The 13,166-nt window shown below is 33.3% G+C and overlaps 2 protein-coding genes across 2 annotated transcripts; one reads left to right on the forward strand and one right to left on the reverse strand.

Annotated features, from left to right (window-relative positions):
* Positions 1-6,820: 6,820 nt before the first annotated feature.
* On the forward strand, positions 6,821-10,458 carry LOC123198293. The gene is made up of 10 exons (XM_044612981.1): positions 6,821-6,880; positions 7,618-7,923; positions 8,556-8,627; positions 8,709-8,755; positions 8,840-8,987; positions 9,072-9,104; positions 9,182-9,265; positions 9,372-9,452; positions 9,835-10,059; positions 10,132-10,458. Exons 2-10 carry the CDS (start codon positions 7,627-7,629, stop codon positions 10,306-10,308), a joined length of 1,164 nt encoding a protein of 387 aa, XP_044468916.1. The 5' UTR covers positions 6,821-6,880; positions 7,618-7,626; the 3' UTR covers positions 10,309-10,458.
* Positions 10,459-11,828: 1,370 nt separating this feature from the next.
* Positions 11,829-12,745, reverse strand: LOC123197394 (gibberellin-regulated protein 4). Its single transcript, XM_044611681.1, has 4 exons — positions 12,558-12,745; positions 12,427-12,468; positions 12,288-12,321; positions 11,829-12,175 (listed from the first exon to the last, which is right to left on the reverse strand). Exons 1-4 carry the CDS (start codon positions 12,618-12,620, stop codon positions 11,994-11,996), a joined length of 321 nt encoding a protein of 106 aa, XP_044467616.1. The 5' UTR covers positions 12,621-12,745; the 3' UTR covers positions 11,829-11,993.
* Between the last annotated feature and the right edge of the window lie 421 nt (positions 12,746-13,166).

Genomic DNA, 13,166 nt, shown 5'->3' on the forward strand with positions numbered 1-13,166 from the left:
AATTGATTAGACCTCCATGGTAATCTTTGTATCAAACCTAGGGGTTCTTTCAAGCAGATTTTATATCAAATTTATAATACCCAATTCAAATTCGTTTAAATCAGTACATAATATTATTAGAGGGTTGTCAATGGATGAATAACATCATCTGTGAGATACCAGTATTACTAAATAGACAAAAAAATCTATCTTGAGTCAAATAACTTTCATCAAATTCATCTCTAAATCTCATTTTGGAGCTTGATCAGTTCATATTTTTTATACATTATCCCAAGATGTTTAAATGGAAGAATCTCTCATGATTAGTGGCAAAGCAGAGGGTCTAGGGGGTTAACTGATCCCTTGGCTTTGACTTTTTTTTAAATTTAATATATATAAAAAAATATCAATATAATTATTAAAATTTTACATATATCCCTTTTAAATTTTATTATTTCTTACTTATTTTTTTATATTTTACTTTTATTCAACTTTAATCGTTTTTATGTTTGATATCTCATTATCAAGTCTCATTTTGTTGCTTCATAGTGCATGTTTATGATCTAGTGTTTCATCTAGTGCATGTTCATCTGTTTTTTGATATCCAGGTTGGAAGAATGAATTCTGATCCGAACGGCGACCACCTTGTGGCACCATCAAAGCTGGAATCAATGGTGTCAAAGTATGGTTCTCCTCGTCATGGTGATGTTGCAGTGCCTTAGGAGAAGGTAGCTCCAAGCAACATATGAAGCAGTCTGATTTGGTTTCGGTTGTCATAGACGATTACTTTGAATTGCCAGATGAAGAAGAGGTGCTAGGCCGGAAAGCCGAATGTCGGTTTTGCCAAGAGGAAGATTTCATCCGGAAAATGGAGGCTCCTAGTGCCTGTAAAGGCACTCTCCAGGTATATGACATATATGAAGATAATTTTTTACAGTTCTAAGAAAATCTATGCTGTGATGACAGTTACAAGTTAATTATTCAGAGTATTCGTAATATACGGAATGGTATGGATCATTATGTGAAGTAGTAATATAATTGTTTATTTTTATCTATAATTTAAAATTATTCAATCATACGATTATACAAAGGCTCGGATTTGAGCCAAACCAAACATAAATGCCAATTTGAATCCAAAATCCAATTCAAATTGGCAATGATGTGGCCCTATAAGATGTCGGAAAGCACCAAAAAATAATAAGAAGGGTTGCCAAGGAAAAAAAAATCGGTGATGAAGTGAAAAAGTCATTGAAAAAGATGAAAAATCAATGGAGAAGATGAAATTATCAATCACTTTTTGTTGATTTATTGTATGTGAGCTGACCTAACTCAAACTCGCGCTAAGGTTATCCCAACTTAGGTTTAACTTGATCAAGCCAAACTCACAACTAGGACCTAGTGACTTCAAGTCTACTCCAACCCTAATCACATATTCATTTATTTATATTCATTAATGCTCAATCATTTATACATAAAGTATTATTGTAAATTTTATATCCAAATTAATTAGCGATTTGATGTATTCCTATAAGCCACAATTTTCCTTTTTTAAAAGTTTTCTCATATCTTATTCTAACTGTATTCAAAGTTTTCAGGCTATTTATCTGAAAACACTTGATTCTTTGTCAATTTCTTTTTCTTCAGTATGCCCACAGGAAGTGTGTTCAGAAATGGTGCAACACGAAGCGTAGTATCAACTGTGAGATCTGTAGTCAGGTATATTTGTCTATCGATTTCATATTTTATGCATGCAATGAAATGCAGGGGAATCATAGAAACTTACCCCATGGTGAGTTTCCGTTTCAAAAATGTTTCCGTTTCCGAAACACTTTATGAAACTATTAGTTTCAGAATATAATAAAATTTGAAACGTATTTATTTTCCTTGTTTGTTAATAGATTAAAAATTGATTTTATGAATCACCCTCCTTTATAATTTCAAACCCTAACTCTAATTTAATCTTCCCTCCTTTGCGACATTTAAAACTTTTTTCTCTCTAATGTGTTAAAACTCATTTCCACTTCATCTTTCACTTTTCCAACTGTTTATACTGTTTATTTGGTTATCTATTAATAGAACAAATTGATACTAAAAAGAAATTATATTTTAAAAAAGTACAAATTACATTTTTCATATAAACTTCAGTATTTATAAAAAAAATTCTCATATTTTTTATATTTATACATTTTCCAGTTTAACATTCCCGCTTCCACATTTCGGTGTCTTTGTTTCCATGCTACATGGATGAAATATACAGTAATCTTCCTCTTCCTGTGTTTCCATGCAGCAATACAAGCCTGGCTATACAGCTCCGCCACCTTCCGCCCCTCGCAATGCTGGTCCTCCATCAGATTTCAGGCAAGTTTTGTTGTGGCCACAATGCATAAAGTCGCAGCCGGTTACGCATATTGAATCATTTAACTGCATGTCTTGCAGTGAATCAACTGATGCAGCTCCAAGAGTATTAATGTTCACACAAGCAACACTGCAGCAACGACCAATCGTGGAATCTGAGCCAGTGGAACAGCCCCAGATTGATGAAGTACTAACTCGGGCTAAAACATGCTGCAAGATCTTCAAATATGTAAGTTTTAAATAAATTATTCTCAGCTAATTCAGTTGGGACAAATTTTACCAGGCTGACCATTTCCTTTGCTGTATTTAAAAGCTGCAAACTTTGTTCTTTTGCGGCAATTTAATGGTAAGTGCCCTTCTGCAAAATTGCACTTTTCTTTATGCCATTTTGTGCGTCACATATATGATACATAAGCTAATTTTGCAGATGCTGACAGTGCTGGTAATTGTCAAGAATGTTCTTGATGGTCCACACCCTCATGAAAAACTTGCCACTGCCATTTTCGAGGTATGAACAAATTTCAGATGCAATTTTTCACAGATATGGTATTTATTTTGAGATTAATTTAGTTTTACAGATGAGGTAACATCTTCTCATGGTGTTGATTCAACAGCTCGCTATGGGATTCTTGCTGCCTTCCTTTGTAATAGCAATTCCGCTCTATTGCCCTAGCTGTGTACGCTCGAAACCTGAAGTAATTACCTTTCTTTCTTTTTCTTATTAGTAACATATTGATTGCTTGATTCGAGCCAGATTAAGCTCGAACATAGGCTAACTCAAGTTCAACTTAAATCCTAAATCACTAGTTTAAGTTCAAATTTCAATCGAATTAGTTAGATCAAAGATTATCGGTGGGATAAATATATGTTATCACTGTCAAAATAAATAATATTATTAATATACAATACCACTAAAGGAGGATTCAAGTTAAACAACAAAATTAAAACATCAACTTTTATTCAATTTAAATCAAATAAAATATTAATTCAAGTTAAATTGGCTCACAAATAGTTTTGCCAACAATGAGACAAGATCGTCAGAGAGATTTGAATCGAACTTAAGTTAAACTATTAAATTGATACTTTAACTTAAATCCAATTTGAGTCAAATCAAATTGTATGTTAATTTAAGCAGAGCTAGCCCGGTTTTGATTTCACCCCTAATTTCCAATTTCTAGCATCGCAAAATAATAGAATTTCGTGACACAATTTATTGAAATTTGTGATTAGGAAACAACACCTGGAAACACTGAAACGCCAGAAGTAGCCATTGCGGTGGACTCAGGAGAACAAAATGAAGCGGCTGATCATCATCAGCTCCAAGACGACGTTGTTGAACCAGAGATAGTTTCAGAGACTGAAGTTCACCCAGTTGGGTCATCAATCGGGAATATTGTCACAAGAGAAAGGTCTCAAGGCAAATGTCAAGGCCAGAATCCTGCGGTAATTTTTCTTTCTTTTTTCTGGTTAGTATTAATTGTTTTTTTAGTGGTAACTTAATGTCAACATATAACTTTGTGATTAGGAGGCAACATCTGAGAACACAGAAACGCCTGCAGTAGTCATTGCGATAGAGTTCGAAAACCAAAATGCTGCAGCTGATTATCGGCAGCTCGACGACGACGAAGTTGAAGCTCGTCCCCTCCCGTCAAAACTCAGAAACAGTCTGGCAAGAGAAAGGTCTCAAGACAACAACTAAATAAATATGCATGCTTATGTCTTGAACATCTAGCTGTTGTGTTCGACCTTTGTTTTACCTTCTCTGAATCTAGACCTATCTTCATGACTACATATATGGGTGTTCTATTTAATATAAAATTGAACAGTCCCGTCCAATCATTCAATTTTTATTTAGGTATTATCTATTTTAAAAATATAATTTTTCACAGTTTAGAATCTCACATTTTCATATCATTCTCGAATGTTACTAACAAATGAAAATCACTAATAATTAAGTAAGATAAGATGGAGAAAAAATAAAGTGATTTCTATTGTTTAACTAGAAGAAAAAATAACACACTTAAAACAAATGGCTAAGTGGATTATTTAATAAGTCACACCACAACTAAATTCCTAATAATATATCATTAATAGTTATTACCTAAAGATCAGATGAGTAGTACAATTGTGACACTAAATAGAGATGTTAGGCTAACAACCAACATTTACCCCTTGAAGTCTGATTTAATAATTTTGTCACTCGTAATAAACGTTTCAACTTAATAAAGGTTTCATATTTTAAAGGTTTAGTGACGATGTTAGCCACTTGATTTTTTGACTTGCAATACTCCAACTCAATCTTCTTCTTTTAACCCTAATTTTTGAAAAAATGAAAGCTAGTGTCGATGTTGTTGCTCCTTCCATGTGTGACTGGGTTCTTTGCCAAGTTGATTTCAACAAAAATCTTAATGGGTCGTTCAATGGGAACATAAATTGATTCATTAAGTTTTGCAGCCAAATTGCTTAGCACGCACTTGAGGCAATAGCTACACACTCTGTTTCACAGGTTGACATCGTGGCAATAGACTAATTCTTTGATGAACATGAACAAGCAGTACCACCAAAATTAAAAGCACTCAGAAGTACTTCTATGATCATCTATATCTCCACCTCAGTCACTATCAGAATAGCCTACAAGAACACAATTGTTAGATGAAAAATAAAATAGGTGATGGTCACAAGTACTCATAATAAATATAGCATTCTTTTGGCGACTTGCATATAAGATTGACAAGGGGATTCTAGAAACTTGTTAATTAACCCTACAACATTCGAAATTTCAAGTCTGCTGCATGTAAGGTTTCTCAAACCCCCAACGATATGTTTAAAATAGTTTAAGTCAACACATGTTTCATCTCCTTCTTTTCACAATTTAGTTTCAACCTCCACAAGAGTTTGTATAGGATTATACTCATACATACGAAACTTCTTTAGAAGTTCAGTAGCATAACTCTTTTGGTAGATAATATTTCATCATTGCTTTGAATTATTTTTATTCCCATCAAAAATGACATTAAACCAATATCTATTATTTCAAACTCCTGTAACATGAATTTCTTAGAATCTTCAATCACTATAAAATTATTGTCTGTAAAGATCAAATCATCAACATAAAGACAATAATAATGTATCACCAAAATCATTATCCTTATATATAAGACATGTTCAAACAGACACTTTTAGAACTCAGTCTTCCGCAAAAAAAATCAATACACTTATTTCATATTTTGACATTTGTTTACCAATGTAAAATTTGAAGTTTGCATGACCATTTCTTTAATGAAGACCCTAGGTCATTTCTCGACTCTCTCATGAACTGGTCATCTGTCAATCCCATCACCATTTTCCTGAGTCAACTCAGCCACCCTTCACCGGAGAATAGAAAAGCAACTAAAAAATAAATCTCGATGTTTTGTTTTAAAATTTGGGCGAGGCGTTTGGCGGGAATATGAAAATTTAATCAGAAATTTAAAGGGGCTAACTTATCGGCAGTTTATGGGTTGCTCTTGTTTGGGCTCAGGCCCATTATACTTTTATGGGCTTCTCTTGTGGATACAGACCCATTTTTCATTTTAAATTAAATAGATAAATAAATAGTTAATATAAAATAGTTTTTTTTTTTTAATCAAAGAAATTTTCACTACATTTATGGCAAAATCTACTAAAATCTGCAATTATGGAAATAAAAAAAAACATTTCATTTTGCATATTGAAAGATTTCTTTAATTATAATGAATTTTTGTTAATGTTAATACACACAACAATTTGTAAATCTAACTTCATGTCCTATTATAATTATTAAGGTAAAAAGTAAATTATTGTCGCAACTCGGGTATTTAAATTTTTGTCCGCACTCAAGAATCTCATCAATGAGTTTGTCGTATTATAGTATATTGTCGTTTTTCAATATGACAAACTAGTTCATTAGATGAATTCCGTTAAATTTATTTTAAACAAATATTTAACTACGTCATTTTCTTCTTGTTATTAGGTAAAAAAATTCATGGATATTTCTAAATACAATTCTATCATTTTCAAGTCATTTTCCATAGTTACAAAAATTACGTAAACAAGAAAAAGTTTATCAAATAATAGTTTATTATTTTATCGTAAACCACAGTAAATATCAAATAATAAATATTAATTTATATATTAAAATTAACATGTCATTATGTTTATTGAATAATTTTGAATCATTATTAATATATAAATTAATATTCATTATTAGAACTTCGAGAGTAGATTGAATTTGTTTCGAAACCAGGTTAATTATATGAGATGATGGAAGGAGAGAAGAGAGAATTCACAAAGGAAAGTTCCAAAGAGGCAAAACCGCAACATTAGCAAAAAGAAAGAACTTCCAAAAGAGTAATAATGTGGCAGAAACAGCCCCAATTAGCCCCCATTACGTGTCATAATCTTACACCTTCAGTTACATTCTTAATTCAACTCTGATGTATAAGACGGTCTCAGGCTCCATTAATCTGCGCACATGCAAAAACATTCATTAATCCAAGAGAAGAAGAAGAAAGAAGACGACTGATAAGTATTACTACTCTAGCTCTCTTGTTCATTGAATTTTGCGAAGTGTTTTGATTGTTTTCAGGTTTCATTTGTATGCTTCAATTAATTCGAGGGTTTCATGGAGTTCGTGCACGCAATGCATTAGAGTTTCAAAGTTCATATTAATTCACTAATTGAGCTATCTGGATCTAACTTGTTCAATTGATTAGATCTCTAAGAAAACTTTTGTATGAAACCCAGTTTAAGTTCGTTCAAACCGGTACACATGATCATCAAAAAGTTTTCTATAAATGAACAATATCACTTGTTAGATAAACAGTATTATTGAATAGACAAATAATTTAATTTTAAGTCAAACAAATCATAATAAATCACTAAACATTATTTTAAAATCTCATCAGTTTATTTTTTTTTATGTATATTCCTTAGATATTTAAATGGTTAGATTTTGAGCATCAGTAGTAGATCTAAAGGACAAACGATTCAACTGATTCTTTGACTGTGAAATTTTTTTAGTTTAATATATAAAAAATATTCATATAATTCTCTAAATTTCACAAATACCTCTCTTAAATTTCAGGATTTCTTAATTGATATTTTATACTTTACTTTTATTTAATTTTTGACTTTTCTTAATTTTATCTCAAAGTTCGTAGATAGATCTAACATTTTAAATCTTATTATCAAATCTCATTTTGCTTGAGTGCATGTTTATATATTTTAACGTGCTAATAAGTTCATCTATATTTTTTGATCCAGGTTGGAAGAATGAATTCCGATCAACTTCTTCTGAACGGCGACCGCCTTGTGGCAGCTTCAAAGTTGGGATCAATGGTGTCAAAGTCTGATTCTCCTATTCATGGTGATGTTGCAGTGCCCTATGATGAAGGCAGCTCCAAGCAACATATGAAGCAGTCCGGTTTGGTTTCGGTTGTCATAGACGATTACTTTGAATTGCCGGATGAAGAACAGGTGTTAGGCCGGAAAGCTGAATGCCGGTTTTGCCAAGAGGAAGATTTCATCCGAAAAATGGAGGCGCCTTGTGCGTGTAAAGGAACTATCCAGGTATATGATATGATGACAGTAATATTGTTGGCATAATATTCAATAAGTCAATTTTTTCGGTGTAATAACAATGTGGAGACCGAAAATTATTAACGGGTATAAATAAATTGGTGTATTGAGTAATTTAATTATTTATTTTTATTTATAATTTAAATTTAATCATATAATAATATAACAGTTTAAATTTAAGTTAAATTAAAATTAAATAAAGGTTGACTCAAATCCAAAAAAATTCAATTTAAATTGCAACAAGATGGCACAGTAGGATGTTCAAAAACACCCAAAAATAATAAGAATTGCCGATGAAGAAAAAAATTGGTATAAAAAAACTCGTAAAAAAAAAAATTATAGGAGAAGATAGAAATTATCTATTACTTTTTGGTGATTTGTTTTATTTAAACTAACTTGACTGAAACTTGGGCTAAGGCTACCCCAATTCAAATTCGGCTTGTTTGGGTAAAATTCTAACCCAAGATCAAGTCATTTTGTTTATATCTATTAATATTGAATTATTTATACATAAAATATTATTATAATTTTTTCTTTTTCTCATTACTTATTCTTACCGTATTTAAAGTTTTCAGACTATTTATCTGCAAACACTGATTCTTTGTCAATTTATTTTTCCTCAGTATGCCCACAGGAAGTGTGTTCAGAAATGGTGCAGCGCGAAGCGTAGTATCACCTGTGAAATCTGTAGCCAGGTATATTTCTCGATCCATCTCTTATTTTTATGCATGCAATGAAACATACAGTAATCTTCCTCTTCCTCTGCTTCTATGCAGCGTTATAAGCCTGGCTATAGAGCTCCACCACCTCCATTAGATTTAAGGCAAGTCTTGTTACGCCCTCAATGCATAAAGTCGCAGCTGGTTATGCGTATTAATATTGAATCATTTAGCTGCATGTCTTGCAGTGACTCCATTGCACCAGGTCCAAGAATATTAGTGTTCACACAAGCAATACTTCAGCAACAAGCACTACTGGAACCGGAGCCTGTGGAACAGCCCCAGACTGATGAAGTACTAACTCAGACTAAAAGATGCTGCGGCACCTTCATATTAGTAAGTTTTAAATAAATTATTCTCAGGGAATTCAGTCGGGATAAATTTTGCCATACTAACCGTTTCCTTTTCTGTATTTACAAGCTGCAAACTCTGCTCTTTTGCTACAATTTAATGGTAAGTGCCCTTCTGCAAATTTTCGCTTTTCTTTATGCCATTTTGTGTGTCATATGATTCATGAGATAATTTTGCAGATGATGACGGTGCTGGTAATTGTCAAGGATGTTGTTGCTGGTTCACACCCTCGTGAAAAACTTGATACCAGTGGCATTTTCCATGTAAGAACAAATTTCAGATGCAATTTTTCACAGATATGGTATTGATTTTGAAATTGATTTAGTTTTACTAATGAGATAACATGTTTTCATGGGGTCAATTCAACAGCTCGCTATGGCATTCCTGCTGCCTTCCTATGTAATGGCATTTCTGCTCTATTTCTGTCCTTGGGAACGCCTGCAACCTGAAGTAATTACCTTTCTTTTTCTTATTAGTAACTTTTTTATTATTGGATTCCAACCGAACCAAACTCGAACATAGGGTAACTCATGTTTGGCCCAAACTAGCTCGAATTTGAGTCTATCCCAAAATAGTGTCACGGGCGTGGTATGAATAGTGTTTCCAGACAGAAAGAATAGTGACGTTGATGAGACAATAATATCGGAATAGGATTTAAACCGAACTTGAATTAAATTATTGAACTGAAACTCTAATTCGAATTCTATTTGAATAAAGCCAAATGCTAATTTGAGCGTAGCCAGCTCTGTTTTGATTCCACCCCTAATTTCCAATTTCTAGTATTGTTTTATGCTAGAACTTCATGACACAATGTATGTAACTTTGTGATTAGGAAACAACACCTGGAAACACTGAAAGGCCAGAGGTGGCCATTGAAGTGGACTCAGGAGTACAAAACGAAACGGCTGATCATCAGCAGCGCCAAGGCAAAGCCATTGAACCTGAGGTAGTTTCAGAGACTGAAGTTCACCCAGAGGGGTCATCAATCAGGAACTTTGTCACAAGAGAAAGCTCGCAAGGCAACCATCTCTATCAATGTCAAGGCCAGAATCCTGTGGTAATTTTTCTTTCTTTTTCTGATTAGTATTAATTGTTTTTTAGTAGTAACTTAATATAACTTTGTAATTAGGAGGCAACATCTGAGAACACAGAAACTCCTGCAGAAGTAGTCATTGCAATAGAGTTTGAAAACCAAAGTGCTGCAGCTGATCATCGGCAGCTCGACGACGACGAAATTGAAGCTCGTCCCCTCCTGTCAAAACTCAGGAACAGTCTGGCAAGACTGAGGCCTCAAGGCAACAACTAAATATCTATACTTATGTCTTGAACATCTACCAGTTTTCTTTGTTGTGCTGGACCTTTGTTTTACCTTGTGTTTGAATCTATACCTATTTTCATGACTATACATAAGGTTGTTCTCTTTATCCAATAAATATTATTTTGTTTTAATAGTTCAGGAATTTATATATTATTTAACTAATTTTGTCATATCATTATTCAGCGACATGAAATCCAGTTCATACTCAATAGCTATTATGTATTTTGTTGACGTGAGATGTGCATTGTTGTTAAGGGTGGCCTTATCTCTATGGAATGTGACTTTGACACATTCACATTAAATTACCATGAAGAGATAGATTTGAATTAAATGTCATGGCAAGAATGGCTGAGTGATGGTACTATAAGGGTGGACAATAGTGCAGGATAAAATTTATTGCCAGTTTCTGCCACAATGCTGTTTTGAATCAACATTAATGAAGTTAGTTGTGCGACTTCTGATATGGAAGGTAGATCAGAATAGCCAACAAACTAATAGTAAATGCCTGGTAATGAACAAGCTTTTCATAAAGAAAAGGCAAAATCTGAAGCCTCCGTTGACATTTCTCTGTGAAAACCTTTGCTTCTGCTAAAATGTAAAGAGTTAATCATAAAAAGAGATGCTGATCAAGTTCATTGCTTACGACATTCTCAAAACTTTGAAGTTAAATCGATTAAGTTTTAACAGTTATGGGTGGATCCAAGTTGGCCCCAAAAAAGGGTTATTTCAAGTTCAATATAAATCTAGAACATCCAATTCGAATCAATAAACAATAATAGCAAAGAGATTATTAGTTATGCCAGAATTGTGAATAGTGATGCCACAGATATATAAACAGTAAGTGAACCCTCAAACTTAGAATTACCCGAATCGACTTAACCCAAATCTACCTTGTAAATATGTTATTTACCCTAGAACGTTTCCTTATTAGTAAGGAAAATTCTAAAGCCCACCTTGGCATACTTCAATTTTGAAATCAAATTGATAAAATTTTGATATGTAAGGGTCGATTCAAGCTAAAAAGTCTAAATAAAAGTTAATTCTAATTCAATTTGAATCTAAAATATTCAATTTAAGTTGGTAAATAATAATATAAAAGAGATAAACAGTAATACTGGAAAGGGTATTGTAACATCAGAGTTTGAAAAGATTAATAGAAAGCAAATTCTCGAACTCAAGTAGAGCAATCGAACTGGAATTTCAACTAGAGTTTGATTTGCATAAGCCGGACGTTAGATTCTGTGAACAGGTTCATTTACCCCACAATGCCTCTACATTGGTGCCCAAAAAGAATTCTATAGGCATCACATTCTCAATTTTGACTTCATCTTTTAATCCACCTGCCGCCCATAAATTTGGGGGACATGTAGGGTTCCATAAGCTCATGCTTTGTCCATTATCCAACCCCACAACGCTATTATTTAGTTGCCCATTCTTCTTGTTTTCCCCCTTTTTAAATGGCTTCTGTTCTTGCTAAATTTGGTACTCATAAACCCAAATTACAAGCATATCGGAACAAGAAATTTCATTGATAATATGATAGATGAGCCGCTTACATTTCAAGGAACCAGTCCTGAAGAAGTGGCTTTTTCCACAATACAGAGAAATACATTAAGTTTATATAATAGAGCCAGAAAAAGATCGTTGCTTCAATGGCTTTGATTACTATTTGTTTAAGGGCACTTGGGGCCTCCCTCCTTGGTCTTCCAGTTGTTGTAGCAGGGGCAGACTTGCTTGTTACCATAATAACCTGGGGGCACACATAGGCACTTTCTGCAACACTTCTGACAGAAGAACATGCATGGTTTATGATATTGAGTCTTGCTGCATCTCCTCGTGCATTGTGATGGACATTCTGGTCAATCAAAGTTTCTTGACCGTCAGTCAGCGAGATTGGACCACTTCGTAAAAAATAAATGAGATGGGTAAAAAATTAAAAATTAAAAAAAAAAACTTCAGCAACTTACGGGAGCTTTTGAGACTCCCAGGGCCATAATGTTTCTGGAGAAAAAAACAGAAAAATCATACACCCATTTCATTAGTTTATGCAAAAAAGAGAGCCCAGAAGAATGAGCAAGAAGAAGAAGAAAAAGAAAAGATCGTTGCCTGATCATAGTGGTGACCTCCTTGGCCACGAGCTGCCATCACCTGCATTAAGAAAAGAATCAAAGTAAGAGCCTTTTTGTAGTGAAGGAAAAAAAATCAAAAGGGTGTTTCTTGTTCTTAGTTTCTTTTACCAAGGTTTGAAGCATGGAAATGGCAATGAGAGCAAAGATGAAGATAGGTGCAAACTTAGCCATGAATGACTTTCTTTTAGGTTGATACAAACAAACCCCTCTCTCAAATTGACCACAATGAGACCACCAAAATAGCACAAAGAAACAAAACCAAGTAGGGGGGAGAGGGGTTTGGTTGTGAGAAAGGTTTTTAGTTGTGAGAGTATAAATAGGGAGAAGGGAATGAAGGAGGGAGAGTAGGCGTGTGAATGTTGAAGAAAGACAATTATTAGCTGTCTCTTTACTAATGGATGACACCTTTGGATGCTAGATTTCAAGGGCATTTTGTGGGTACCCATGTGTTTTTCAGATGATGGGAGCTTTTTTTTTTTTTTATAGGGTTACATGAAAAAAAAAAATTTTAATTCTGTTTGATCCAATTACACCAAGAAGTAAAATCCCATTTTACATATGTAGAGGTATTTTTATATTTGTCATTCAAATTAAACCCTAAACCTCAAATTAGTTTTAAAAAAAAAGTATTATTACAAGTGTTTATCTTTTTTTTTTTCACTTTGATATATTTTATCTTTTTGTCTTTGATTCATACTTAATGGTATATTTGAATTA

The sequence above is a fragment of the Mangifera indica genome, chromosome 15, assembly GCF_011075055.1.
Source record: "Mangifera indica cultivar Alphonso chromosome 15, CATAS_Mindica_2.1, whole genome shotgun sequence".
Taxonomy (NCBI): Eukaryota; Viridiplantae; Streptophyta; class Magnoliopsida; order Sapindales; family Anacardiaceae; genus Mangifera; species Mangifera indica.

Excerpts from the sequence above, each read along its gene's own strand:
- LOC123197394 (XM_044611681.1), bottom strand. The coding sequence starts at position 12,620 with ATGGCTAAGTTTGCACCTATCTTCATCTTTGCTCTCATTGCCATTTCC. Across the intron at positions 12,469-12,557 it reads TTTCCATGCTTCAAACCTTG|GTGATGGCAGCTCGTGGCCA; the intron begins GTAAAAGAAACT and ends TTCTTAATGCAG. Across the intron at positions 12,176-12,287 it reads TGGGAGTCTCAAAAGCTCCC|AATGTCCATCACAATGCACG; the intron begins GTAAGTTGCTGA and ends TTGATTGACCAG.
- LOC123198293 (XM_044612981.1), top strand. The coding sequence starts at position 7,627 with ATGAATTCCGATCAACTTCTTCTGAACGGCGACCGCCTTGTGGCAGCT. Across the intron at positions 8,988-9,071 it reads GCTGCGGCACCTTCATATTA|CTGCAAACTCTGCTCTTTTG; the intron begins GTAAGTTTTAAA and ends TGTATTTACAAG. Across the intron at positions 10,060-10,131 it reads GTCAAGGCCAGAATCCTGTG|GAGGCAACATCTGAGAACAC; the intron begins GTAATTTTTCTT and ends CTTTGTAATTAG.